The sequence below is a fragment of the Hipposideros armiger genome, unplaced genomic scaffold (genome assembly GCF_001890085.2).
Source record: "Hipposideros armiger isolate ML-2016 unplaced genomic scaffold, ASM189008v1 scaffold_48, whole genome shotgun sequence".
Classification (NCBI taxonomy): Eukaryota; Metazoa; Chordata; class Mammalia; order Chiroptera; family Hipposideridae; genus Hipposideros; species Hipposideros armiger.
In genome coordinates, this window is record NW_017731398.1 from 1,469,232 (window position 1) to 1,496,796 (window position 27,565).

At 49.0% G+C, this 27,565-nt stretch overlaps 1 protein-coding gene across 9 annotated transcripts in view; it reads left to right on the forward strand.

Annotated features, from left to right (window-relative positions):
- Positions 1-27,565, forward strand: part of SLC28A1 (solute carrier family 28 member 1) — a 61,449-nt gene that overhangs the window by 23,051 nt on the left and 10,833 nt on the right. For 7 of the 9 annotated variants that reach the window (XR_002123743.1, XR_002123742.1, XR_002123737.1 and 4 more), the window contains 10 exons: positions 434-511; positions 5,907-5,987; positions 7,759-7,839; positions 8,817-8,942; positions 13,463-13,593; positions 14,634-14,802; positions 14,899-15,096; positions 18,045-18,126; positions 18,872-18,970; positions 19,091-19,202. Coding sequence is in view for 2 of the 9 variants with exons in the window: in XM_019640059.1 (XP_019495604.1) it covers positions 434-511; positions 5,907-5,987; positions 7,759-7,839; positions 8,817-8,942; positions 13,463-13,593; positions 14,634-14,802; positions 14,899-15,096; positions 18,045-18,126; positions 18,872-18,970; positions 19,091-19,202; positions 19,473-19,545 (1,230 nt within the window). In the remaining 7 variants the exon portion in view is untranslated. Of the gene's footprint in view, positions 1-433; positions 512-5,906; positions 5,988-7,758; positions 7,840-8,816; positions 8,943-13,462; positions 13,594-14,633; positions 14,803-14,898; positions 15,097-18,044; positions 18,127-18,871; positions 18,971-19,090; positions 19,203-19,472; positions 20,144-27,565 lie in introns of those variants that run through there. The other 2 variants (XM_019640059.1, XM_019640060.1) reach the window with 2 other exon arrangements.

The window sequence follows — 27,565 nt, forward strand, 5'->3', positions numbered from 1 at the left end:
GGTCAGGAGGGGAGTGAGCAGGCACCCCCTGTGACAGCCTTCTCACCTCTCGCTGTCTTGCGTCCTCCATTGTCTCTTTATTATCCAAACAACTCTCATCTCAGAATATTTCTTTAAACATTATTGAAAGGGTGTGTCTTCTGTAGAACATGCTGAGAAAGAGCAAGCGCCCATGAATGTGGTTTTAATGTCTCATGTTGCCAGGTGGTGCTCCAGCCACTGTAAGGCCCAGGGCCTGGGAGCTAGTCCTTGGACCAACCTGCCTGGGGCTCGGAGCGCCTGTAGCCTCCGTGTCCTCCAGTCCCCTGGGCTGTGGGGAAGGCCGATGGAGGCCTTCCAGCTCACCCAGCCTGGTTCCCACTTCCCCGCCACTGTTTCCTTCTTCCTCTCTTCTGGCCTCACTCCAGGCTTTTGTTTTGTTTTCTTCTTTCAGATCTTCCTGAGTTACACCCTGGCCGGTTCCAGCTTCGTGTTTGGGGAGACTCTGGTCAAGGATATCTTTGCCTTTCAGGTCAGCTGACCCTTGGCTCATGAGGCCTTTAGCAGCCTCTGCCCACAGCCTCCAGCTAGTGGGGAACCTGAACAAACCACGGGGGTCAGGCCTGGTGGGGAGTTGGGGGAGGGCTCCTCTGAGCGGAGCCTAGGCCTATGCTTCCACTTGTGTCAGTTAGCTGCTTGTCCTCCCATCTTTCCTCCCTTTCTGGAAGAATATACACACACCTGCTGCTTGCACCTCCCCTGATTACCCTTTAGAACCATGAATTCATAGACCGTCAGGCTTGGAGGGAGCTCAGTGATCTTGGGTCTCCCTTTATATTACAGATGGCCAAACCAGGTCCAGAGAGGAGCAGTGAGTGACCTGGCCACAATCGCCCAGTGAGTTAGGGCAGAGCCAGGGCTAGAGCTGGGTCATTGGATTACCAGTCAAGTGATGTTTCTTCCTCATACTCCAAGTAGAAGTCAGTGACACCATGCCTCCCTCCCAAAAAGCCTCCCTAATAACAATAATGATGCATTTAAATCACATTAATGGTCGCTAAAGACTTTGAGATTAGATGTTCTGTCAAGAGGAAAAAATGAGTGAGGTGGGTCTATCACTAACTGCCCTTAATATTTCTCTGTCAAACACTAACTCCCCTGGCCCCTGGGAGGCACTGTCCCCTGGACAAACTCCTGGTCAGTGGATTAGCCAGTGGTCTCCATAGCAAAGATGGGCCAGGGGAGAGAGGGCTTCAGACTAATGCTCCATGGTCACAGAATCTCCTTTCTTGTAAGATTCACTAGTCACAAAGCTTCATTCACAGCCCCCCTCCCTGCATCATACACACACACACACACACACACACACACACACACACACACACACACACACTCCACACACCCATGCACACACACACACATGCATGCACACACACACATACATGCACACACTCACGTGTGCGCGCACACACGCACACTTGCCAAGCTTGGGGCTTGTCCTCAAGCTGGGGATGACTTCGTTGGTGCTGAATTGAGTATAAGTCTCAGAAGCTTTCTTTCCATGAATCATGTGGACCTAGTCCAAGGCCTTTGGCCCATATCAGCCTGGGGAAGTCTATGCTGAGCTTGCTCATATTTTCAGAATCTAAGCTGCTTCCTGCTGGGCCACAGTCCAACTCATCACTCCTCCAGGAAGTTGTCTCTGCCTGGGGCTTCTTCAGCCCCCTGCCTCCCCTGGCCTGGAATCCATCACAGTCCACGTGGCAGCCACCTCCTGGCTGTATCGTCTTGATTAGTCATTTCACCTTAGCTCCATCTCCCTTCTGGTAACTTTCCACCCACACAGTCACCTCCCTTTGAGCTCCCGCACCTTCCTGGGTCTGGCTGATCTGGGAGCAAATGCTTACTCATCGCTTCTCTAACACTCCAGCCTCTGGAACGTGCAGTCGTCTCCTAAGCTCAGCAGCGCTGCTCACATGGCATTTCTAGGAACCCCTAGGGTGAAGGACAATGTTTTCACCTCCCAAAGGTTTCAGGGTGTCTGCCTAAAGCAGCCTCTGCAATCCCCAATGGTTAGCAGTGCCACCTTTTGCAAAAAAAAAAAAAAAAAATCAAGATAAGGACTGGGGAAAAACACGTAATATAAAATAACAAGGACCAAAATGTGCCATTGGATTTAGTAATTAAGGGGTCACTGGTTACCTTAGTGACAAGGTTTTCAGGGGAGGGAATAAGATGTAGATGGAGATGGGGTGGGGTGTGGAAAGGAGGGAAATGGGACAACCGAACCAGGAGAGATCGTGTAAGAGCATGGCATCTGTAGAGGTCCCTGAAGGAGACTTTGATAGGCAGAGATGGGCATTGGGGGTCAAAGTGGTGAGGTTATTCTTGGCGAAGGAAAGGCATGGCAGGAAATCAGGAGGTTTCTGGGACGCTTTTCTGTAAGGATGGTGGGGAGGACATTGCAGCAGTCATCACTGAGGAGTCTTCCAGCTTTGGGTTTTTGTGGCTCATTGTTGCCTGGGGCTGGTGACAGGGCTCTGTCTGCAGTGCTTGGGCCTTGGGGGTCAAGGGTAAAGGGGGCGTTGCCCAGACAGCCTCAGGAAGTCATCAAGAACCCTGTCTCAGCTCCCACAGGGCTATGTCCAAGTGGATTTAGCCCTGCCTTTGGAACATTTCCTGGAGGACGTGCTGCCTGCTCAGAGGGTGTGGCTCTCACAGGGTGGTGTCCAGACCAGCAGCACCAGCAGCGTCTGCAAAGGTCAGACCTACTGATTCTGAAACTCTGGGGGCACGGCTCAAAATGTGCATTTCTCACAAATTCTCACGTGATACCGCTGGTCCAGGGCCCACACTTTGAGAACCATTGGCTGAGAAGAGTTAGAAGTTTGTTCTCCTTTGAGTCATGGGTGGCCATTGGTACTAGCAGGACCAGCCAGCTCTGATTTCCACAAAGCAGTGGTCAGGACTTCCTGGGGCAACTACACCTGGGCCAGGTTCTCCCATGGAGGGGATGAATGCTACCCCTGCAGACAGAGAAATGAGGCCCCAGGCCTGGCACAGGACAAACCTCCTCAGGGTCATGGCGGGGCCTTAGCAACCTGTGTGGTGGCCAGGATGGACGCTATCTCGTTGCAGGGTGTGACCTTGTGTAGGGAACCAACATCTCACAGCCTCAGTGTATCCATTTGTGGAGTTACATCTACCTCAGTGGCTTTAAGGATTGATGAGTCACCACATTGGGTACCTGGCACATAGTAGGACCACATAGTAGACACATATTAGGACTTAGTGGCCCTTCCCTCTTCCTTCCCAAGACAGCACTCTCTTCAGCTGAACTGCCCAGCCTTCTGCTATCTTATACACTACAAGCCCCAGGGATGTTTCCCGGTGGGGAGACATGGCCTCAGGGACTTCATTTAGTATTAAATGCCCCACCTTAGAAAATCGGGGCTACCTTTTTTCACTTCCATTCATCTTCCCTCCCTAGACAGTCACCATTTAATCCAAAACATAGCTTGCTTTCCACCAAAGATCCCCACCTCACAGATAGAAAATGTCTCTTGGTTGCTGCTGGGAGAAAGCCTAATTCTGCAGTTGAGTCCAGTGCCCTGGGCACTCTTCTCCCTGGCTCTGGCCATCTCTGCAGCACTGCCAGCCTGCTGAGCAGTCCCTCACATGATAAATTGTATAAGCTGTCTAGACAGTACGTGATCCTCTGTGCGTTTTGACTCCAAGGGACAGCAGAATGATGTCACTAGCCCTCGTGCTGTGGGTGTGTCCAGCACCAGGCAGCCAGAGAGCGTCACAGGACAGGAAAGGGTTTCTTCAGCCAGTGCCAGTGTGTCCTGTCAGGTGACATCCCCACTGCAGTGAAGTGGGTGACAGATGTGAGTGGAGCAGGTGCAGATAAACCCAGGTTCAGATAAACCCCGCAGCCTTCATCTCCTCTGGGAAGGGAAGGAAAAACCACCTCAGTGGGGCTGTCTCTCATCTCCAGGGGAGCTGCCCCAGGCAGTCTCTGTTCTCTTCAGGGGCCATTGTGTCATCCCCATTCATTTTGAACTAGAGCCTAAATTTGATTGTTTAAGATTCTCTCTTCTTAAAAGAACAGCAGCCCTTCCTCAACCCCTCTCCCCTGTCTACTGTGGCCCCTCTTCCTTCCCACACAGCCAGGCTTCTTGACAGAACTACTACCCTGCTCTCTCTACTTCCTCAAGTCCATTCCCGCCTGGTTCACTGACACCTGGCCTCTCTCCCCACCTCTCGTCTAGGCTGCCAAGAACCCCTGAATTGCTAGGTGCCAAGGGTCCATCTCAGTCCTTACCTTTCTAGAGTTCTCTGATGCCTCTGGCACAGCTGACAGACCGTACCTTCTGGAAAAGCTGTCCTTGGCTCCTGGATGTCCTCCAGCCTCTCTCACTATTTCTTCTTCATCTCCTCCATGCACCTCTCCATTTTCTCTCACCTTGATGCTGGCCCCAGGGCCCTGGCCTTAGTCACTCAGGGCGGTTTCCTCAGCATTGCATCTCCCCCAGCCTCAACCTGTACTTCTGTGCAGACGAGCCTCAAACTGAGGCCTGGCCCTTACCATGTCCCTGAGCTCCTGCCCTTTTTATCCGGCTCTCCACTCAACATTCCACTTGGATATGCTGCAGGCATCTCAAACCCAGCAAGTTCAAAACTGAACTGAAGAGCTTTCCCCAAACCTCTCCTGTGCCCATGCTTCTCTCCCCTGAGAAGTGTCCACCTTTTACAGAAAATTAGAGGAGCAGGCCAGAAATTAGACATGGAGAAAGAAGAAAACAAAATGTCCGCAGTCACAGCATCCAGAAGTAACTTTGGCTGTTTGGGTGTACAGCCTCCCAGCCTTCCTTCAGTGGTTTTAATATTCCAATTTTCCTACTTAACGTTTTAGCATAAGAATGCCCCCATGATCACTAACTCTGCATAACTTATTTTAAAACTGTTTGGAACAGATAACACATTCCAACAGAACAAAAGGGAATATGGTAAAGAGTGAGTCTCCCTCCCATCCTGATCCCCATGTCCCCCAGTTCCCTCCCCAAGGCAGCTGCCATCACCCGCCATTGTTGCGTGCACACACGTTGCCACTTCCACCCTTGTTATACATATCACAGCACCCTGTTCTTCACCTTCCCTCATTCATTTAACAAACTGTCTTGGAAACATAAGTTCCCAGAGAGAGCTTCCTCATTCTTGCTTCCCGACACTAGTGCACCAGTCATGGCCGGACCACAGGTTATTAAATTCGCCCTCCCCTGCCAGACATTTAGGCTGTCACCAGTCCTCACTGTTGTCCATCAGCCCATGTGCGACAGCACAGGCCAGTGGGGCCCTGGCCTGGACACAGGCAGTGGATGTGAGTGAAATTTTGAAGGAAGAATGAATGGGTGAGGCTTAGAGTGAGTGAAGAAGTGAGAAGCCTGGTAATAGGGGACGAGGTGACAGGAGGAAGTGCTGGTTGCAGGGCCATGAGGAGTGTTGTTCTGAGCTCACTGGCACTGAGTGGAAGTGGAGCACTAGACAGACGAGGGGCCCCAACTCAGGTTAAGGCCAGGGTCATGGGCCCGGGGATGAGCTCACGGCAGGGGATGGACATTGCGAGGAGCTCTGTCCTGAGTCCTGAGAGGTAGACATTTTATCTCCACTTTACAGGTGATAAGAGTGGTGAACTCAGGTGCTGTGTCTCTGCTACGCACAGGCCTCATCTGGGTGGATGTTCAATATTTAGAGGGGACGGCCTCGCCTTTACAGAGGCCCCATATGTGTTCATGCACTGAACTCAGCTTCTCCCCTGACCCTGTCAGGCCTCCGAGTGGCAAGGCCTGGGATGGAGTAGGCTCCTGCCTGGTCCCCTGCCACCCGCCTGCCTCTGATCCAGGACCTCTGCTCTTTCCTGGCAGGTTCTGCCCATTATTGTTTTCTTCAGCTGTGTCATGTCAGTTCTGTACTACCTGGGCCTCATGCAGTGGATGATCCTGAAGGTGAGTCCCAAAGCCATAGCCTGGGTTGTTCCACAGGCCCCTGCTCACAGGGCTCATGGTCTCCCAGGATACCTTGCTCCCCGAGCCCAAATCCTCCCCCAACCCCCTGCCCTGAGAGCCTGGACCTTCCCAGAATCCCCTGCTCCCAGGGTCTACACCCTGTCAAATCTGCTAACCAAGCATCCTTTCCCATAGTCTCTTCTCATGATAAGGAGAAATGGCAACAAATCCAAGGTGGTCTTTGTGTGAGGGGAGTTTGCAGAATTGAGGCTGCACTGAGAAGAAATATTAGGGAAGAAAACAACTTATACCAAAAAGATCTTGAGAGACTAGAGCAGTGGGCCACATTGGTCAGACTTAGCTTGTATAAATGCTCAATCCTGTGCTTATGTTCATAAAACCTACTGCACAAAACCAGGATGCAGGAGACAGCACTGGACCTGGCGAAAGATTCTGAGGTTTTAGCTGACTGAGCTCAGAATAAACCAGCACCATCAGGTGGCTGCCAGGAGTGCAAAACCACCTGTAGTTACGAGTACGTTAAAAGCTCAGTGTGTGGTGTGAGGAAGGCAAGGGTCTCCAAATCTGGAGAATGGATTCAAGCAAGGGGCGTGCTAAACTGAACCATCAGTGGGAGAGTAAAAGGGCTGGACACTCTGCATAGAATGGCTTAAGGAAGTGGGGTGATGGGACTGAGAAAGAGAAGCCAGGTGGAGGAGATGAGGGGTAGGATAGCTGTGTCTGCTTGCTTGTAGAAGACAAACGGGAATGGACAGCCTGAGAGGTAACAGCAGTAGGGGGAAATTCCAGAGAAGCAGGTTTCATCTTGATTGAAAGGAAGCATTTTCTTTTTTTCTTTTTCTTTTTTTTTTAATAAAGATTTTATTGGGGAATTGGGGGAGGGGAACAGCGCTGGGGAATCTGGGGAAGGGGAACAGACAAGTTGCTGTCCTTTTATTCTTCAGTCTAGTTGTGGAGGACGTCACTTCACTGGCCCATGTTAGTATTATCATTGCATTCTTCCCGGATGAGGCAGATTGGTCGCCGGCCTCTGGACGGCCGCTCACGGTGGCTCTTGGCAGCTCACACCAGCTGCTGGCCGTTCACGCTGGCTGCCGGCCACACATGTTAGCTTATGGCAGCCCACTGCATCAGGGGCTGCAGCCTACGCCATCGCCGGCAACTCACGGCAGCCCAGCTCCAGGTTGAGCTGTTGTTCACCATCTTAGCTGTAGAGGGCAGTGTCACTGGCCCTCATGTGGGATCCGAACTGGGGTCCTGCTGCACAGAGCTGGCTCCCCAAGCCAGCTCTTGACCAATGTGCCACTCGGCCAGCCCAGCACTTTCTAATACAGTGTTTCCCAAGGCCTTTTCCACAAAAATCTAGTTCCATAACAGTTTAATAAATGCTACTAGGTAAAGGGATCTCATGGTCAAATGATTCTGTGAAGCTAACAGATTTAAACAAGTTTCATGCAGGACTTCTCAGAGCCTGTGCTAAACTATTGTATATCAGTTATTGCCAAGGTGTGTGTGTACAGTAACTCTCAAATACATTTGACCATGGAATCTCTTTTCCATGGATGGTAAGCCCCATCAATTGAGGTTTAGAAGAAGAAGATGAATGGGACTTTTGGGGACATGTAGGTGAGGGGGTCCTACCTGGGTTGGGAGTTGGAAGGCAGATTTGTAAGGTAATTTCACCCCTGACTCTCTCTGCCTCGGGGGCTTGCTGATGCCAGCCCACAAAGAGCACCCTGCTTCTTTCTAGATCGCTTGGCTGATGCAGGTCACCATGGGTACCACTGCCACTGAGACCCTGAGTGTGGCTGGAAACATCTTTGTGAGCCAGGTGGGTCCTGCAGCCTCCTGCCCTCATGCTCATCAGCAGCCTCACCAAGGAAGGCGAGTGCCCTGGGTCCCTGGAGCTCTGATTCAGTTAGTGGAAGAGCCTAGCGAGCCTTCTCCCAGAGTCACCAAAGGTGGCTGCCCCAGGGATGCATGTCTGGGGGTGCACTTTGCCTGGGTCATGCCAGGGAGGTTGCTATCTGTCTGTCACCTCCTACCACACCAGGCCTAGGCTGTTTTCATCAGCTCAGAGACTCATAAATCCTACAGATGGAGTCCAACTTTCTCCCTTTGTACATGAGGAAACAGGCTCAGGAGTGGGAATGACTTCCCAAGATCCCACAAGAGACACCAGTACTTAGAATCCAGGTTCTCTCCTTCCCAGCCAGGGTTCTTTCCACTACATCATTTTTTTTCTCCCTCTTTCTGAGAATATATTTTCCAAAGTGAATGTGACTCTGAAGACACTAGCAGCCCTGGTCCGTTTCAGAAGGCCCAACCCTCTTGAGGGTGAGCCTCTGCAGACAGCTCCAGGCTTCTGGCCCATCTGCCCAACATTTGAGGCTCCAAAAGACATACCTGCCTTTCTGGCAGCCCCCAGCCTTCATTAAAAGCGCAGGCCTGGAGCTTCATGGTCCATTTGCATGAACAGAGGTCATTCCCTGAACCTTTCTGAACCTCTGTTTGCTGTCCTGGAAAATGAGGCTGATCTCTTCTTTTCAGAAGTTTGTGAGTAATGAATGTGGGGTGCTTAGTGGGGTACATGGATATGGTAGGCATTTGACACAGGGGAGCATTATCAGGCCAAGTGGAAGCGCTGGGGGTCATCCAAGTACAGGCCACAGTCCTCACCCCACCTGCTGTCTCTTCCCCTGGGATCCCCAGCACTCACTGTGACCTGCCCACTCCTGGGGGGAAGAGACGCCCAGTTGCCTGTGCTGGCATGGCCAGCTGTTTGTCTGACGTCTTTCCTGCTTGCAGACCGAGGCTCCTCTACTGATCCGGCCCTACCTGGCAGACATGACCCTCTCTGAAGTCCACGTTGTCATGACCGGAGGCTACGCCACCATTGCCGGCTCCCTGCTGGGTGCCTACATCTCCTTTGGGGTATGAACACACTCCTGATGGGAGCATAATTTGCTGTAACTTTTCTGGAGACCATCTATCAGTCAATTTAAAAATACTCCTTCCCTTTGATCCAGTTAGGAATATTGCAATACAGAAATATTTTCACAAGGGTTCAAAACATGCAAAATTCCAACATTATTTGTAATAGCAAACAAAACAAAACAAATAAACAAACAAACAGAAACCCATAACAAGGAACAACGTAAATGTCGAGCAGTAAGGGGATGAGTTGGGTAAGTTCATCCACACAGTGTAATGCCACTGAGTCCCTAGAGTGACGTGGGTCATGGTTTGCCTTTCACTGTCCCTGATGTTGTATGTGAGGGATGATAAGAATGGCCCCCACTGTCCCCTTCTCTGGTCCCAAATTCCACCTGTCTCTATCATCTCTGTCCTTGGAGGGTGGCTGCGAGGTGGGCTTGAGGACAAGCCAGCCTGCCCCTCAGTCCCTCCTTTTCTTAGGACACCTGGGCTATACAGTAAGCTCAGCTCCACAGAGCTGCCTGGGCAGAGAGGCAGCTGTGTGACTTTTCAAGAAGGCCCCAGGGACTTTGGGGCTTCGTCTTTTGGCCTGGCACCCTCCCATCTAGAATTTTAGAGGTCAGCCAGCTCACACCTTATCTCACTGAGGCTTAGGAAAGGCCCCTCAGAGCTGGTGCACCTCCCCTCACAACACACACACCCCATCACCAAATGATTTAGGAAGGAATTTGACATTTCAAAAATGGATGCTCAAAACTGCCTGAAACTTTTTTCATGGTGGCATTCTACGGGAGGGGGTGCCATAATATTTTGGGGACTTAGGGACTTTAACTGTCTTAGCCTTCTTCTGGGTCCCACATCCAGTTAAAAGAATGGTATTCTTTCTACTGCATGCATGTAGCTGCCATTACTTAAGACTAAAAAATCCTGGAAGAACCCTGTTCCTTCCCACAATCGGCCTTACAACTGGGCCTGCTTTCTTTCCATTTCTCAGGCTGGAGTCCAGGCTTCGCCCCAGACAGTGGGGCCTCCCCAGTGAAGGGGCCTAGGTACCCACTTCCCTGTGGCTCTACAGAATGTGTAGAGGCCACCAGGATCAGCCAGGTGGCCATGGGCCTCTATTCACAGCCTCTGTATGGCAGTCCCACCATAGGTGGCCTGGGTGAAAAGCTCTTGACAGAACCAGTCTGGTAGCAAAGAAGCTCTCTTCTGCCCCCACCTGGCTCTTGGCCGCCACTGCAGCAGCCCCAGGACCTTCTCCCTATCTCTCCCCTCTCCCCTTCCACTCTCTCCTCCAGGCAGACCCACACTGTAGGTTTGGCTCTGCCCTCAGCCCCTGAACTCTAGAAAGATCCCTCTTGCTCTCTCCTTTCTGTTTGTTACTCAGCTTCTGGGTCCCTTGCCCTGCACCCCTGTTATTGCTAAAATCTGGATATTTCTAGAAGAGCGCTGTCCAAAGCAGTAGCCACTCGTCACATATGCTATTGAGCACTTGAAATGTGGCTGGTCTGAACTGAGATCTGCTATGAGACTTCGTATGGGGAAGGATAAATATCTATATTTTATTAATAAGCTTTATATTGATTGCATGGTAGAAAGAATATTTTTGGATATATTTACTTAAAACAAATATTATTAAAATTAATTTCACCTGTTTATCTTTAAATTGGCTACTAGAAAATTTAAAATCACAGATATGGTTCCCATTATATTGTATTGGACAATGCTGGTCTCGACCTTCTCCCCTGGTCTGAGGTCCCAGGGGTCACCTAACTGAATCCTTTAATGGTGGTTTCCACTTATATCTCCATTTTCACCATATTTCCCAAAAGCTCTAAAGCAGACATCAGCTCTCTCCACTAACCTTGGAAACTGGTCTCTATACTCACCCTCCCTGGTTCAGGGGCCATCATGAGAGGAGGTTTAGATCTATCCCTGGAGCTGTGGACACAGGCTGGGCAGAGTGACATTGAGGGGGTTGGCCACTGATGCTCCTCACTCAATTGTGCAAGAGTGGGAGCCCCCGGGACAGGGTCTGTGGGGCCCTGAGAAAGGCCAAGTGAGCATCTGCTACTTAGTTTCTACATCTGTAAAATGGGCAGGATTACTTCCCATCTCACAGCAGTTTAAGAATTAAATGCAATAATAGACAGAAGGCCCTTCTGGGGTTGAAGACTTGGTAGTTCTTTCTCTGACATGTTAGGATCAGAAATCTATCCTTCTAAACCAGACCTGTTTTGTGCTTTGTAATTATCTGGATTTATTTCCTTTCTCAGTGAAGGTCTGTTTGAAAATTAAACAGAGGGCTCATACCCTCTTTCCCTCTCTAACCCAGGCCCTTGGATGCTTGGACAGAAGGCAGTCCTGACCTGGAGGCAGGGCAGGGGGGCCTCATGGTCCTAAAGGGCAGCTGGTCATGTGTGGGCTGACCCTGTGGCCCAGGGATCCCTGCCTGTACAGGACTCAGGCAGGAAATGACTGGCTGGGGCATTTGAAGCTGTTGCCATGACTGGTTTATAGTGTCCAGGGAAGTGCAACTGTAGGGTGTGTTTCCTGCTGGGACTCAAGTTGGCAAACCAGAGGTAACCTCCAAGCTGGAGGAAGCAGGAGAGTCTTGGCTGGAGGAGGGAGGATCCCAAGATTCCAGGTGTGGCACCCTCCCCACTGGAGATGGGCAGCTGGGGAGAAGGCTAGTGACGTTCCAAAGCCCAGCCGGAAAGCCCAGAGAGGACGTCTGCCCCGAGGCTGGCTTCTTTCTGTAGGGAGCGGGGCCTGCACACCCAGTGCCTGTGATGGGGGCACAAGACTTAAGGGGTTTCTGCTGACCACTGAGAAGAAACAAGTGGGATTTCAAAGAAGAAGAAAGACATTACTGGCTTTCAGAGCCAGTCCTGTTCCTCAGCAGCAGTTCCTGTTACTCCGTGGCCTTCTGGGGCCCTGGGCTTTTATTAGCCTGAGCATGGAGCTTAAACTTACCTCCCCTTCTTTTCCCCCTTTTATTTAAAATTTAAGAACTATAGTTGATTTACCACAGGATTTAAGGAGCAGAATTCTGTTTTACTTTTCTGTTTATAAAGATAGTATACATACATATATAGTTGTTGACATTTCAAAATATACAAAAAAGCAGAAAGAAAAGAAAATCACCCCTGGCCCATTAGCTAGGAGTGGGCACTTGGTTGGCATTTTGGTGTATTTCTTTCCGATCTTCTTTTTATGCACAGTTTTGGAGTTTCTTTTCTTCCCTCATCATTGTGGTTATGCTCTATATGCAATTTTGTGGGCATGTCCCCACGTTATTGTGAAGCCTTGGTAACCATCATTTTCGATGGCAGCTTGACAATGCTTAGCTGCTCCCCTATTGTTAGATGTTTGGGTTGGTTCTAATTTTCCCATTTAGTAAATAACAGAGTGGTGAAAAAGTGTCCCATCTATCTCCATGGAAGGCAACAGGGAAGTATAGGGTTTGGGGTCACAGTAAGGATAGAAATCCAGGGAGAGACAACCCTGGGGCTCAGGTGGCTCCGCCATCTTGCTGAGAAGGGCCCCTAAGCTCCAGGAGATGGCAGGACACAGGGCCAGGGGGCGGCTGTTGTAGGAAGTAGATTTCCTGAGAAAAAGAGCTCTCCAGACAAAAGAGTAGGGTGATGAGCTGCCTTGAAGTGGTGAGTTCCCTGTCTCAGTGAGTATTCAAGGAGGGAATCCTATAGAGGGAAGACATTCCTACAAGGTCTACAAGGTCGAATTGTTTCACCTCGTGGATCCATTCATCCCAACTCTCAGGTTCTGTGAGTTTTTTCTGAAACCATCACAAACCCCTCAGCCAGTGGTGAACCAGCTATTGGATTAGTGGTCAAAGGGAGGCAGCCTGGAAAAGAAGGAAAAACCTTGAACTGGGAGCTGAAAGACATCATGGGCTTGAATTCCTTGTCTTCCTCTATTTTGGGACAGTCACATTTATTTCTCTGAGACCTCAGTTTCCTTGTCTGTAAAATGGGGTAACACTACAGTTGACCCTTGAGAACAGCCATGAGTTTGAACTGCATGGGTCCACTTATATGAAGGTTTTTTCAATAAATATAAATATATTTTCCTTGTGATTTTCTTAATATTTATTTTTCTCTAGCTTACTTTATTATAACAGTACAGTATATAATACATATAACATACAAACTGTGTTAATTGACTATGTATGTTGTCAGTAAGGCTTCTGGTCAACAGTAGGCTATTAGTAGTTAAGTTTTCAGGGAGTCAAATGTTATATGCAGCATTTTGACTACGCAGAGTATCAGCACCTCTAACCCCTGTGTGTTGTTCAAGGATCAACTGTACTCGTCCTGCCTAACTTACAGAAGTACTGGGGAAAATAGGAGGTTCTGTACATTATAGCCTGAGGCCCTCTGCACAGAAAGGTGTTATTCTCAGTAGCGATGGCAGCAGTACTGACAATGATGACAGCAGTGGGGTCTGCTGCCTAGGGCATGCCCTCTGACTGCCCCCCATTCTCACTCTTGCAGATCGACGCCTCCTCCTTGATTGCTGCCTCTGTGATGGCCGCCCCTTGTGCTTTGGCCCTCTCCAAGCTAGTCTACCCGGAGGTGGAGGAGTCTAAGTTCAGGAGTGAGGAAGGCGTGAAACTGAGCTGCGGGTGAGCACGGAGGAGGACCAGCAGCGGGGCCAGTGGTAGTGGCGGGGAGGTGGGGACAGGAGCTGAGGTGCGGGACAGGAGCCGAGATGGGAGACAGCAGTGGGTCCCATTTTCTCCACTCTTCCACCAAGCCCAGGCCTACCTCTACTCTTTCACTGCCCTCGTTGCGGCTTCACTGGCAAAAATGCAAACTCCAGTTGTTCCATCTTAATTTCCAATCTTGGACCAGCAGGAAACAATGGGAGAGTGGCCTGGTTCTTGGGGATGTGGCCTGGTGTGTGTGTGGTGAGGAGGGTCATGAAAAGGCTTCATGGCACCTTCTCCACATGCCTTGAGTTCTGAACACCAATGTGTCAATCACACATTGACATATTGAGCACCATCCTGGATTTCGCTCACCCTTTAATATCTCTTCATCGTAGTTTCAACAACTGTCGTGGTTTTTTTGTTTGTTTGTTTTATTTTTTTAAATGTTGAAATGGCACTACTTTTGACAAATGTCCTTGGGGTACAGTGGGCAGCCTAAACCTCACAACTTCCTGGAGATCTAGAGCAGTGCAGCCCTATGGAAATGTAATGTGAGCCACATCTATAATTTAAAATTTTCCAGTAGCCATCTTTAAAAAAGTAAAAAGATACAGTTGATTTTAATAAAATATTTTATTTATCCCAGTATATCCAAAATATTATTATTTCAACATGTAATTAGTATAAAAATGACTAATGAGCGATTTCACATTTTTTTTTTACTAAATCTCCAAAACCTGGTCTATATTTTATACTTACAACATGTCTCGGTTCTGAGCAGTCTCCTTTCAGGTGCTAACAGCCACACGTGGCTAATGGCTCCTGACTTGGATGACTCTGCACTCGAGGTCTGGGTCTTACCCAGCCCCTTCTTCTCTCTGGGTGTCAGAGGGAAGACAAGGATACTCGGCTCTGAAATACATTGTTCAGGGTTATTCCCTGACCCTATAGGAGGAGGGGCTCTGTCGTTTTGGGGGACAGGCCAGTAAGATGGTTCTCGATCCCAACAACAGAGATGCTCAGAACCTCCTGGAAGCCGCCAGCAGCGGAGCTGCCATGTCTGTGAAGGTCGTTGCCAACATCGCAGCCAACCTGATCGCCTTCCTGGCTGTGCTGGCCTTCGTCAACGCTGCCCTCTCCTGGCTGGGGGACATGGTGGACATCCAGGGGCTCAGCTTTCAGGTACAGTTCTGGCCGCCCCAGGCAGTGGGTGGTGGGTAGACACCCAGCAGAGCCAGCAGCCCAGGTCCCAGCAGTTCCTCTTGCCTTGTGCCTCAGCTCATCTGCTCCTACGTCCTTCGGCCTGTGGCCTTCTTGGTGGGCGTGCCCTGGGAGGACTGTCCGGTGGTGGCTGAGCTGCTGGGGATCAAGCTGTTTCTGAACGAGTTTGTGGCCTACGAGGAGCTCTCCCAGTACAAGCAGCGCCGGCTCGCAGGAGCTGAGGAGTGGCTCGGCACCAAGAAGCAGTGGATCTCTGTGAGTGTTCCCGTCCCCTCCCTGAGGCAGGGGCATGACACACAGCTGCTTTCCCGGCTCCTCGGGCTGGGCTGAGACACACTGAACTAGCGCTCAGACCCCCACATCCTACTGCCCTGGGGCCCAGATGACTTCAGGTTTCATGCCATCACCTTCCACCACTTAGGAGGCTGAGGTGTGGGGAAGGATCCTTGTTGGAGATATCTGAGGTCCGGCTGTAGATGGGCCACCATCCTGTGTGGCCGTGGGCCAGCCGCTGCTCTTTGCCTCTCCTATTGGAAAATCCTATTGGATTTTGAAAAATAATCCTATTGGAAAGCCAGTGTAGCATCTGCCACATCTACCGATGGAAAGAGATGTTAGCATCCAGGGCGCCCCGAGAGTGAAAAAGGGAGACCTCACTGCCACATTCACTGTCAGTATATTGCATTTAATTCAGAGGTTGGCTCTTTCTGTTAAAATTTATTTTAAAGATTATAAGAGATCTATAAAATGAACCTTTCTAAAAGAATAAAAGCTCTAGGTAACATCATTGGGAATGAAAAATGACCCATCTCATCATCCCAAAATAACAGCTATTGTTTTATACATTTTCTTCTGTTCTTTTTTTGAGCGTTCACATGGCTGTAATTATAGCATCCATACTGTATTGCCCCCAGCTTTCCCCCCATCTGCTACTATGACATAAACATCCTTTTTACTACCTGGATCCTCACATATTTAACCAGCCCCCTGCTGTCGGGCCACTCAGGTCAGTTCCATTATTTGGCAATTTTACTCGATGCTGAAAGGAATAGCTTTGTGCACAGAACTTTTCCCTTCTCTTGGATCATTTCCTCAGGAGCTTTCCCAGATGTGGGATGACTGAATCACACGGCACAGCACGAGTCCCTGTGCGGTTGCTCCTGGTAACTTTCCCAACTGAAAAGGCCCCCAGCGGTGCCTGTGAGCACTAACTTCACCACACACTGAACAGTACTGAGTAGCCTCTTAAAAAGAAATGGCTATTTGAAGGGGCAAATAATAGCTCATTGTTTTAATATGCAGTTCTTGAGTTACGAGGAACTTTTAACATGAAATATTTTTCCTTGTCTTTTTTTTTTTTAGTAGAGGGCAGTGTCACTGGCCCTCATATGTGGGATCCGAACCGGGGCCCTCTGGCGTCCCAAACCAGCTCTTAACCATCGCGCCACTCGGCCGGCCCCTTTCCTTGTCTTTTAAGTTATTGTTTTTAACTATAAGGGAATGTGTTCTTTAGCTAAAAAAAAAAAAAAAGTTTGTATGGTGTAAAAAGCACAGGTTTCCCTTCACTCCTCATCCTCAGCTCCAGTCTCACTCCTTCCTCTAGAGTTAATGGATGGTGCACTCCTTGACAATCTTTTCTATTTTTTTATGAACTTCATTTCTTCAGCAAGTATTCGTTGAGCCTTCTAAGGTGCCAGGCACTCAGGCCTCCTTGTGGTGTTGCATTTAGACCAAGACTTGGAGGGAGGAAAAGGGCCTGGGAGAAGCTGGAAAGAGCATTCCAGGCAAAGACAGAGGCACGTGCAGAGGCCCTTAGGTTGAAAAGCACTTGTCTGGAGAACTGAGAGGCGAAAAGTGCAGTTAGCAAAGGCAGTGGTTGTAAAAAAGAGTGGCACAGGCCAAGGAGTAGCAGAGTGTTACTGAAGATTCGCACTTAGCATTACTTGGGCTCCCTGTGGAGAGTGATTGTAGATGAGCCAGCAGGACATTTTCCCATCAATGTGTATAAACTCTATGTGATAAAGACATCAGTCTTTTCCTTTATATTTTCTATATATACTTTTCCTAGCCTTTTTTCCCCCGCTTTATTTTGTATTCGGGGATTTTTCTTTTAACACAAATTTTACACCAAATCTTTTCCTTTGTGGTTTCTTCTATTATTTGTAAACTTAGAAAGTTATCTCCATTGCAGAAATCTGTTAAGTGTTAAATTCATGAGTCAATATGGTGACATATTTAAAAGTATGAGTTTTGTAATCAGAGCTGAGTTCAGATTCTAACACAGTTGCCTTCTTGCTGTGTGCACTTCCTCTGTTACTTAACCTCTCTGAGCCTCAGTTTGCTTCTCTCAAAAATGAGTTATAATATTACCTTATAAATATAATAATAATTATTTATATTTTATATTATTGGATGTTTAGAATATCAATACTTATCTGCATCTATGATCTAGAATTAAATTTTTATATGGTGTGAGGTGTGGGTCTAAGCCAATTTTTCCCCCAATTCGTTCCATTTTGGCTCTTAATGGAACAGCTTTCTGGGAAACTGAGCAACTGTTCAGAGCAAAACAGAGGAGAAGAGAATTATTTTGCTTAACCATGCCTGGTACTTCCCATGCATCGTGTGCCTGGTACTTCCCATGCATAGTGTGGTCCTTAACACAGCTGGGCCTATCATCCCCACATTCCCGATGGAGAAACTGAAGCATAAAGAACCTATTGATTTGCTCAACTTGATCATAGGTGGGGACAAGCCAGGAACCCAAGTTGTTTGGGCTCCAAGTCCCTCACTGTCTTCCCTGGGCCACACTCCCTCTATTCTCAGCATGACAGCTGAGAGGGCTCCCAGCCTGAGAGGTTCCCAGTGGACAGAAGCACAGGACTGCAGAGTGCTGGGGGGTGGGGGAATTCCCCCAGGTGCCCCCTGAGTCTGGAGCTTGGTGGGACTGAGCGAGCCTGAATCACACCCAGAAAGCCTGGGAATTAAGCTAAGCAGATTGAAGGGCTATATGTTTGAGGTGGTGCATCTTGAACTGACTTAGAGGTGGGTGTGCAAGGCCTGGGAGGGGGCAGCACTGAGCACTTCCAAGGTCAAAGACGTAGAGCGAGTGGGTGACATTAAGGCCAGGGAGCTGGGTTGGTATGGGGTGCTCCCATCCCATCTGAGGAGAGCCCCTCCTCACCCATTGTCTGTATTTTCAGGTCAGAGCAGAAATCCTCACCACATATGCCCTCTGTGGATTTGCCAACTTCAGCTCCATTGGGATCATGCTTGGGGGCCTGAGTGAGTCCTGTGGGGGCCTCCCCAGCAGCCTTGAGACTTGGGGATCTGGACTCCAGTCCTGGCTGTGAAACAACTTCCTGGGAATCTGTAGGCTTCGGTTCTCCCATTAGGCTAAGGTGGGGCCTGAGTGAGATGGTCATCATGGAGGTTCCTCCCAGCCCCGGTATTTGGTGATTTCTCTGCTGCTGGGAGTGGCCCAGGCCAAGCCTCACTCGGGGTGCGGGGAGGGATGGGAGGTGCGGTGCTGGCCTGTCTCCTGAGACTGTGGCCTGCCAGTTTTCCTGCCCACTGTGGACAGGCAGGCCAGGGAGTGGAGGGTCCCTAGGGAGGGAGACTCTGCCCAGCTCTCAGCTCCTCACAAAAAACATTTCCACTCTTCATAACCGCCCTGCCTGGGGTATAACCACCCCATTTCACAGAGGAGGAAACTGAGTCGTGGAGAAGTGAAGTGATGGCCCAAGTCACTCAGCTAGTAAGTGGCTGAGCCTGTATTTAATCCCAGGTCTGCCTGACTCTAGGCTCCTATTCTCTTCATGTGCCTGCCACTGATGGTGTGTGGAGAGGAGGTGAGGGATGCTGCCAAGGGGCCCAGGTCAGACCAAGGAGGACTCCCGAGCTCAGCCAGTGGCAGGAGGACAATGTCCCTTCCTCTGGCCACCCAGGAGAGGAAGGGGAGTCAGCCGATACAGCTATTGGCAGAGAGGACCATGGTGTCCTGGCCCTGAGCACACCTGTCCCCTTGCAGCCTCCATGGTCCCCCAGCGGAGGAGTGACTTCTCCCAGATCGTGCTCCGGGCACTCTGCACGGGGGCCTGTGTGTCCCTGGTGAACGCCTGTGTGGCAGGTGAGTCCCTGCCTGGCAGAGCCCTGATTTTGTGGCACTGGGGCTCTGGCCTCTCTGGAAGTCCCCTGGGGTGGGGAATGGGGGGATGGGCCCTGCTTACCTGCTGCTTTCCCTGCATAGGGATCCTCTACATGCCCAGGGGGCCTGAGGTCAACTGTGCAGCCCTCCTGAACACGACCCTCAGCACCAGCAGCTTCGAGGTGTACCAGTGCTGCCGCGACTTCTTCCAGAGGTGAGGGCCTGGGCTGAGGGACTACCGGGCCCTGAGTGACTGTGCAGAAGGCCCAAGTGCCTGGGAGATGCCTTGGGCACCAGAATGAGGGGTAGAAATGTCATGACTGTGGCTGATGTCACCAGGGGAGGAGGAAGCGGGGCTTGAGAACCAACCTTGGGGAGGAAGGGTGGACCAGAGACATGGAGCAACTTTCCCAGGGTTGCACAGCCTTTAGTGGCCAGCAGAGCCAGTCCTAGAGCTCAAACTGCAGCCTTTCCTTTTTTTCAGCACCAGCCCAGCATTCAGCCCAGAGGCCCTGGACAACTGCTGTCGATTTTACAACCACACAATCTGTGCTTAGTGGGGACATGTCTTTGTTCCCCTGGGGGCTGTTCCTCTCCAGCAGTCAGCTGTCCCACCTTTGCCTTTCCAGGTTTCTCCCTGGGAAGTCACAGGGCTTAGACCCACCACAGTCACATACTGGGAAGGAGTGATGGGGTGAAAGGGCGGAGACAGAGTTAGGTGTGTAGGTGAGGGATGCCCCCCACTCTTCACTCCATTGCTGCTCCCCCATTCCCTGCCTTCCAAATGTGAATTCTTAGGATCACCTCTGTCTCCTTGTCTTTCCTCAATACGTCTGACAGCACCCTGGTCTTCCCTAGACCACCCCCCACCCCACCCCCAGCCATGGGTCTGTCCCATGCACCCTTTCCTTCTGTTGTTGTCCCTCACCCCTGTCATTTTAGCCCCTGGGCACTTGAGTCTTGCTGGGGCTAATCCCTGCCCACAGTTTCTCCTGGAGACCCCCTCCTCTACTTTCAGAGACTCCCCACTACCTTCCCCCATAGCACTTCCCAAACTGGCATCCCATGGAACACTATCTCACAAGGTGTCCAGAAGCTTCCATGGTCCACTAAGTTTGGGAAACATAAATAAAGTTAGACAGGTTTGAGTTATTCTTTCTTTTCTTTTTCTTTCTTTCGTCTTCTTTGTTTGTTTGTTTGTTTGTTTTTTTAACTATGGACTTGTCAGACCTTGTTTTGGATATAATAGGAGACGTTTTCCAAATTTATTTGACTGTAAGAACCTTTTTTTTATTGTTAGTTTCAGGTGTACAGAACAATGCAATAGTTATCCTTTTCACCCCTCACACAGAAACAACCCCCCCCCCCATCTACTGCCCTCCCACCCCCGATATCATACTTATCTATTACAATTCCATTGACTCCATTCCCACACTCTATTCCACGTCCCGTGACTATATGTACATATAATTATAGTTGACATACAATATTATTCAACATCAGCTTCAGATATACAGTGTGGTGGTCAGGCCTCTACACCAACTATGAAGTGGTCTCCCTAACAAGACGTGAGTCCATCTGGCCCCCTAAAAAATATTATAAGAACCATTTTTTTTTAAAGATTTTATTGGGGAATTGGGGGAGGGGAACAGCATTGGAAGATCGGGGAAGGGGAACAGACAGGTAGACAAATTGCTGTTTTGTTCTTCAGTCTAGTTGTGTAGGACATCACTTCACTGGCCCATGTTGGTATGATCATTGTGCTCTTCCTGGGTGAGGCAATCGGTCGCCGGTCATTGGTTGGCCACTCACAGTGGCTCACGGCAGCTCTCGCCTGCTGCCGGCTGCTCACGTAGCCCACTGCAGCCCCGCTGCAGCCTACACCGTCCCCTGTGACTCACAGCAGCCCAGCTCCAAATTGAGCTGTTGTTCACTACCTTAGCTGTAGAGGGCGCAGCGTCACTGGCCCTCAATGTGGGATCCGAACCGAGGCCCTGCTGCTCAGAGCTGGTGATCCCAAGCGAGCTCTTAACCAGCTGAGCTACTCGGCTGGCCCAGTAAAAACCTTTTTGATGGAAGCATCTCTTAGTTGAAGATTCCGTGGAACACAATTTGGGGACTATTGGTTAATGCTCACACTACATAATTGTACTGCTGACATATGTGTACACAGCACCATGTGCAAGGCACTGTTCTCAGTGCTTCCTATATTCTCACTCAATCTTGACGACAACCCTATGAAGGCAGGTACTATTATTATCCCTAGTTGAGGCCCAGAGAGGTTAAGTAACTTGCCCGGGGTTACACAACTGGGGAGATGAAGAGGCAGAATTTGAATCCAGGCCATATAGTTCTACAAGCCATGGTGTTTAGTGTCTTTGCTGGGCTGCTAGCAGTCAGGGAAGTCTGTTGTATACTTGCCGTTACCCCTTCCTCTGCCTTCTGTCCCCACCCCAACCCCTCTGACCAGCAGGTCAGACTTCTAGATGTTTTCCCAGCCCCTGAGCCCCCATCTCGGGGTCCTATTACACAGCACGCCCCCTCCTCCTCCCTTTTGTCCCTGCTGTTCCCATCTCAGTTCTCAATTCCCCAGTAGCTTTGGCTGCAGTGACCTGTGATATACCTGTCCCCGTAATCACTGGGCTCCTATACCTTCACCCGCTCTGTCAGGTCAGACTTCCCAGCTAATGTCGGCCTGAGGCAAAGGGAATATGGAGCCTGGTCAGCACTTACCCTGCTCGGCCCCGGTCAGCTAGGTGCTGCTTCTGCTCCATCATGGATTTGGGTTCCACTGGGCACTGGCCTTGTTCCTGGCAACCTCCACAAGCTGCCTTGGGGTTCCTGTCCTCAGGGTCTCAGGCCTCCTCCTTAGCTCTGCAGAGTGGAGTCATGACCTGATTTTCATACCCCATGACCAGGCCTTTGCTTTGCTCTCTGCAGCCACCCAACTAATCCCCTTTTCCTGTCCCAGCTCCCCTGGGACTATCACCAGTGTGTGCATCACTGTAGGAGACTAAATGTAATGTGGTGGGTTGTAGTGGGTTGAATTTGTCCCCTCAAAAAATATATCCCAAGTCCTAACCCCTGGTACCTGTGAGTTTGACCATATTTGGAAATTGGGTCATATTGGTGTAATTAAGTATCTGAAGATGAGATTATCCTGAATGTAGGCTAGGCCCTAAGTCCAATGATTTATAAGAGAAAGGAGAGGGCAATTTGAGACACATGGGCACAGAGATACATTGTTGCCTTATAGCCGATTACAAGACCACCCCGGCTGCATTAGCTCCTGATCCTATTAGTCATGAGAGAGTGTCTCAGTATGACTGAGGCCCGGTGGAATGATATCGGTAAAGCTCTCTCGGGGGGTGTCTCAGTATGACTGGGACCTGATGGAATAATATCAGTTATCTGCCCATTACGGGAGGACACAGTAACGTCAGTGTCCTGGGGCTGTGTAGTGATGTATGAAGGCATAGCATTTGTTGGAATACAATGGGATGGGTTAATGGAAAACAGCCTTAAGGCACACAATAACACACGGTTACTAATTCACAGCAGTTTTTATTTCCTTGAAAATTTTCAATAAAAGCCATGCGTCGACCCGATTCGGGGCTCAGTCTTCTCTGGCTGAGTCCCTTGGTCTCGCTCTTATCTGACTTCTGTCTCTTGTTCTTATTCAATCTGCGTCGCCCCTCTCGAGTCCCATTTGCCCTTGCCACGCAGGACGTGACAATACATATTGAAGGCCATGAAAAGAGGGAAACAAATTGGACTCCTCAGCTCCAAGGCATAAGCCAAGGGATGCCTGGAGCCGCCAGAAGCTGGACGAGACATGGAAGGATTCGGAGGGAGCGTGCCCTACGGATCCGACTTCTGACCTCCAGAACTGTGAGAGAATCAATTTCTATTGTTTTAATACACCACTTTTATGGTAATTTGTTATGGCAGCCCTGGGAAACTAATACGGGTATCTGAATGGGATCCTGGAATGGAAAAATGACATTAGGGGAAAACTAAGGAAATTCAAAGAAAGTATCGAGTATAGTTAATAATATACTAACATTGGTTCGTTAGTTGTGAGAAGGTACCATAGTAATGTAAGATGCTAACCATAGCAGAAGCTGGGTGTGGGATATGTGAGAACTGTGTCTTATTTGTGCAGCCTATTTATAAACCTAAAACTATTCTACAATTTAAGCGTTCCTTTTAAAACTGCATGGGAGAAAAAACTGTATTTACACAGATGCAGTGTAACTTGTAATTCAGCTCATGGATGGCTTTGTCCTAGGCAGTGCGCATCTCTGTGGGCAACCCCTCAAGTCCGGTGGGTTGCCCAGTGGGCTGCATCTACTCCTTCCCACTGCTGCCTCCCATGGCCCTGCTCTCATCCCTGCTGGCCCCTCACGTTAATTCAAGCGCCCGCCTTCAGCTGAACATGAATTGTCCTGACATCTTTACAACCACACGAAGAATATCGTCTGCCTGGAATGACTCGTGACTCAGAATCAGTGAGCCCTGAGTGTGGACAGGACCCTAACCATCATTTTGAGGGTACCAGCCCCTCCCAGCTTTTCTGAGAATTTTTACACCCATGGCATGGATGTCTCTGTCACCATGCTCTTATGTTTGAATCACGACACTCTACTCCCATGACCATCACTGATTGAACTAGGACCAAACAAACGCCTGACTCGGGGGAAGCCAAACCCAGTCTTGTCAATGGCCTTTCAGATTCTCAGGAAAGAATTTGAACTAAAAAACTCCAGAAACAGAGCTGGGAGCTGAGTCACCACAGTGGGGCTGGCCTGGACCTGAGCTCATTTCCACCCTTCCTGCAGCCAGGTTGCTTGGCTTTTCCTCAGATTCAATGAGTGCTGAATTCTCTCCTGGAAATGCCCTCTAACCTGAGCTACAGAGAGAAGGCCCCTATTACTTTGTAATCAAAAGGATACTGCCTAGGATAGCTACTTTGTTACACTCTGCATTCCACGTGGGATCAAGTAGTCACTCATCATTTGCTGGAATACCATCAAAACAAGAATCTCACTGTCCCTCTTTACAACCCATTTTGTATTGGACGGCTCTGCTTCTTAGAAGGTTCTTTTTTATTTTGAATCAAAAAGTGTTCCCTTTCACCCCAGTTTTGCCATGCTGGGCCATCCCATCTCATGTGCATATCTTTACTGTTTGTTTTTGTTTTTGTTTTTTTGTTTTTGTTTTTTAACCAAAGTAATGCTTACTCATTGTTTTTTTTTAAAGTCAAATCTTATAGAAACCTTATAAGAAATGTTCCAATCCCTTTTCCATATGACAGCCCTTCACTGTTTGAAGATGGTGGCCATCTAGGCTTTCCTTTCTGAGCAGAGGACCCTTAGCACTTTCCCTTGTTTCTCACATAGTACATAATAGTTTCAAGATTTGCCCCAGACCTGATTCTAAGTTTTTCTGCACTTACGTGCAGACAGTGTATGAGTCATGAGCGAGTCGAAGATTGAAGCCAGAACCGTGGATGGTAAATTTGATCTTGTGGGTGTAACCAAGATGATGTGATGGGGCTAAAGATGGATATAGTCTTGGGAGGGCATTTCAAAGAGGCAGACCGATTTTGAAGGAAGAGTGTTAACCTCCCTGGCGTTCTGATTATGTCAGTAATTTTGTACCCAAAGTGGTACATTGTTTTGCATGGAAATTTGTTGTTTTATATTGTAGGCCTGTAATTCTTAGGAATTACTCACTTAAATCTGTCCAAACAAGAGTCTAGTAGGCATCCCAGGTATGATAAAGTTTGAAAAAGTGTGGCTTGGGGTTACCGCTTCTGGCAGTGAAAATTAACCCCAAGCCACACTCGGGATTACCGCCAGGGTGGTTAAGAAGCTACATGCCTGCTTCAAAAATCCCCAAAGCCGAGCTTGCATGTTGAGGGGGCAACGTGAGGAGAAGTTGCCACTGAGGGAGAGAATGGGAGAAAGGCCGGGTCCATTTCACAGAGGGATCAGAGAGAGGCTGTGGTAGGAAAGGGTGGGAGGGACCTTATCTTTTGGGACTTCTGCTAGGACTCCTACTCACCCACCACCAAGAGTGCAGCAAGTTCCTAACTTGCCTGGGGGATGCCTCCCATTCCCAGAGTGGAGGGGGATTGCTGCTTTGGACGAAGTCCTGACAAAGATGTGGAATGGTGAAGTGGCGCAGTCACGCCAACAGAGACTGTGTGCCTGGACATGAAAGGGAGCCCGACACAGCCAGGCACTTGCTCCTCACCTGAAGACAAAGACATTCAGGAAAGAGACTCAGAGGAAAGTGGCTCTGCTGTGGCAAAATATCCGAATGAGGAAGGGAAGGCAGGGGCGACAAAAAAAATCCACATGGTTATAAATGAATATAGGAACCTGGCTTATAACTCAGAATTTTAAAATGACAGGCACCAAAATCTGACTGAGGACACTTGACCCAGCATAGGAAAGATAGCTGGTTGTCCTGCAATAGTCATCCTCCCTTTTTTCTATTACCAATAACTAATATAGTCTAGATGAGTGAATGGCCACTAGCAAAGACTATGTTTCCCAGCCTCCCTTGCAGCTAGGTGTATCCATGTGACTAAAGTCTAGTCAATGGAGTGTGAGCAGAAGTCAAGTAGGCAGCCTCTGGATCATAGAGAAGAGGGGCCAACAAACTTTTTATTTATTTTTATTTCATTTTATTTTATTTTTAAATTAGTCTCAGGTGTACAACACAGTGCAATAGTTATACTTTTTACCCCTCGAGGTGACAACCCCCTCCCCAATCCGCCGCCCCACTCCCCCCCCCAATATCATACATATCTATTACAATTCCATTGACTCCACTCCCACACTATACTCCACATCCCGTGACTATATATATATATTCAATTATAGTTGACATACAATATTATACAACATCAGCTTCAGGTGTACAGTGCAGTGATCACGCCTCTACCCCATCTATGAAGTGGTCTCCCTAACAAGTCATGTGACCACCTGACACCCTACAAAATATTTACAACATTATTATGTTCCCCAAACTGTCTTTCATAACCCTGTGGCAATATTGTAGTTACCTATTTATGCTGTCTAATCCCTTCCCCTTCTCCCTCATCCCCACCCCCCTCCCAACCATCAGTTTTTCCTCAGTACCTCTGAGACCATTTCTGTTTACTCTGCTCATTCATTTCAGTTTTTTAGATTCCACATATAAGTGAGATCATATGGTATTTGTCCTTCTCCGACTGACTTACTTCACTTAACATAATAGTCTCTAGGTCAGCGGTTCTCAATCTGTGGGTTGCGACCCCTTTGAGGGTCGAATGACCCTTTCACAGGGGTCGCCTAAGACCATCAGAAAACAAAAAGATATTTACATTACGATTCATAACAGTAGCAAAATTACAGTTACAGAGTAGCAACGAAATTAATTTTATGGTTGGGGGTCACCACAACATGAGGAACTGTATTAAGGGGTCGTGGCATTAGGAAGGTTGAGAACCGCTGTTCTAGGTCCATCCATATCGTTGCTAATGGTACGATTTCCTTTTTTATAGCAGAGTAATGGAGCAATACTCCATTGTATAAATGTACCACAGTTTCTTAATCCAGTCGTCAACTGATGGGCATTTTGGTTTCCAATGTAAATAGCGCTGCAGTAAACATAGGGGTGCATATATTTTTTTGAATTAGCATCTTGGGTTTCTCTGGCTAGATACCCAAGAGTAGAATTGCTGGGTCATACGGTAGTTCCATTTCCAGTTTTTTGAGATACCTAACAAACTTTTTCTTAAAGATCCAGAAAGTAAATATTTTAGGTTTTGTTGGCCATATTATCTCTGTTGCAGCTACTCAGCTTAGACAATATGCAAATGAGAGTGGCTATGTTCCAATAAAATGTGAGTTTACAAAAACAGGTGGCCAGCCCACAGGCTGCAGTTTGCTGACACCTTCCTTAGATGAAGGGGCTCACCCTCCATGTCCCCGGTCCATCTCATGGTTCTGCTCCATGCCAGTTGGAATACAAATGAGAAGGTGAGCCCACTTAGACCATGGAGCTGAGGGCAACAGCCTAGGTATCGGGCAGCCACGAGTTAGAAGGAGCCTGGGCCCTTGACATCTTTATGGAGCAAGGCTGCCACCATAGTGCAGACCTTACGTGAGAGAGGAATCATGTCTACCTTGTTTATGGCATTATTTGGGATCTCTGCCAACGGACAAGAAGAGCGAGACAGGCAGGCTTTGCCTCCACCCTGTGGGGTTCCTGATGAACAAATGGGAAACAAGGTATTATTAACCAGGTGCCCATCACCTGGTTCTCTGGTTTATTCCACTGGAGCCCTACATAGGGCCACTCCTGCCGACAAAGTCCACATCTGAAACATACCAGCCCCTGGCCACCAAGACCTAAGAAAGGAAAGAGAGTCCTGATAAACATGTAAAGAGACATGGAGAGAGAGCCAGGTGGTCAAACAGCAGTTTTTCAATTTGTTAAATAGCTTCTTGACAGGAGAGCACGAGAGAGAGAGAGAGAGAGAGAGAGAGAGAGAGAGAGAGAGAGAGAGAGAGAGAGAGA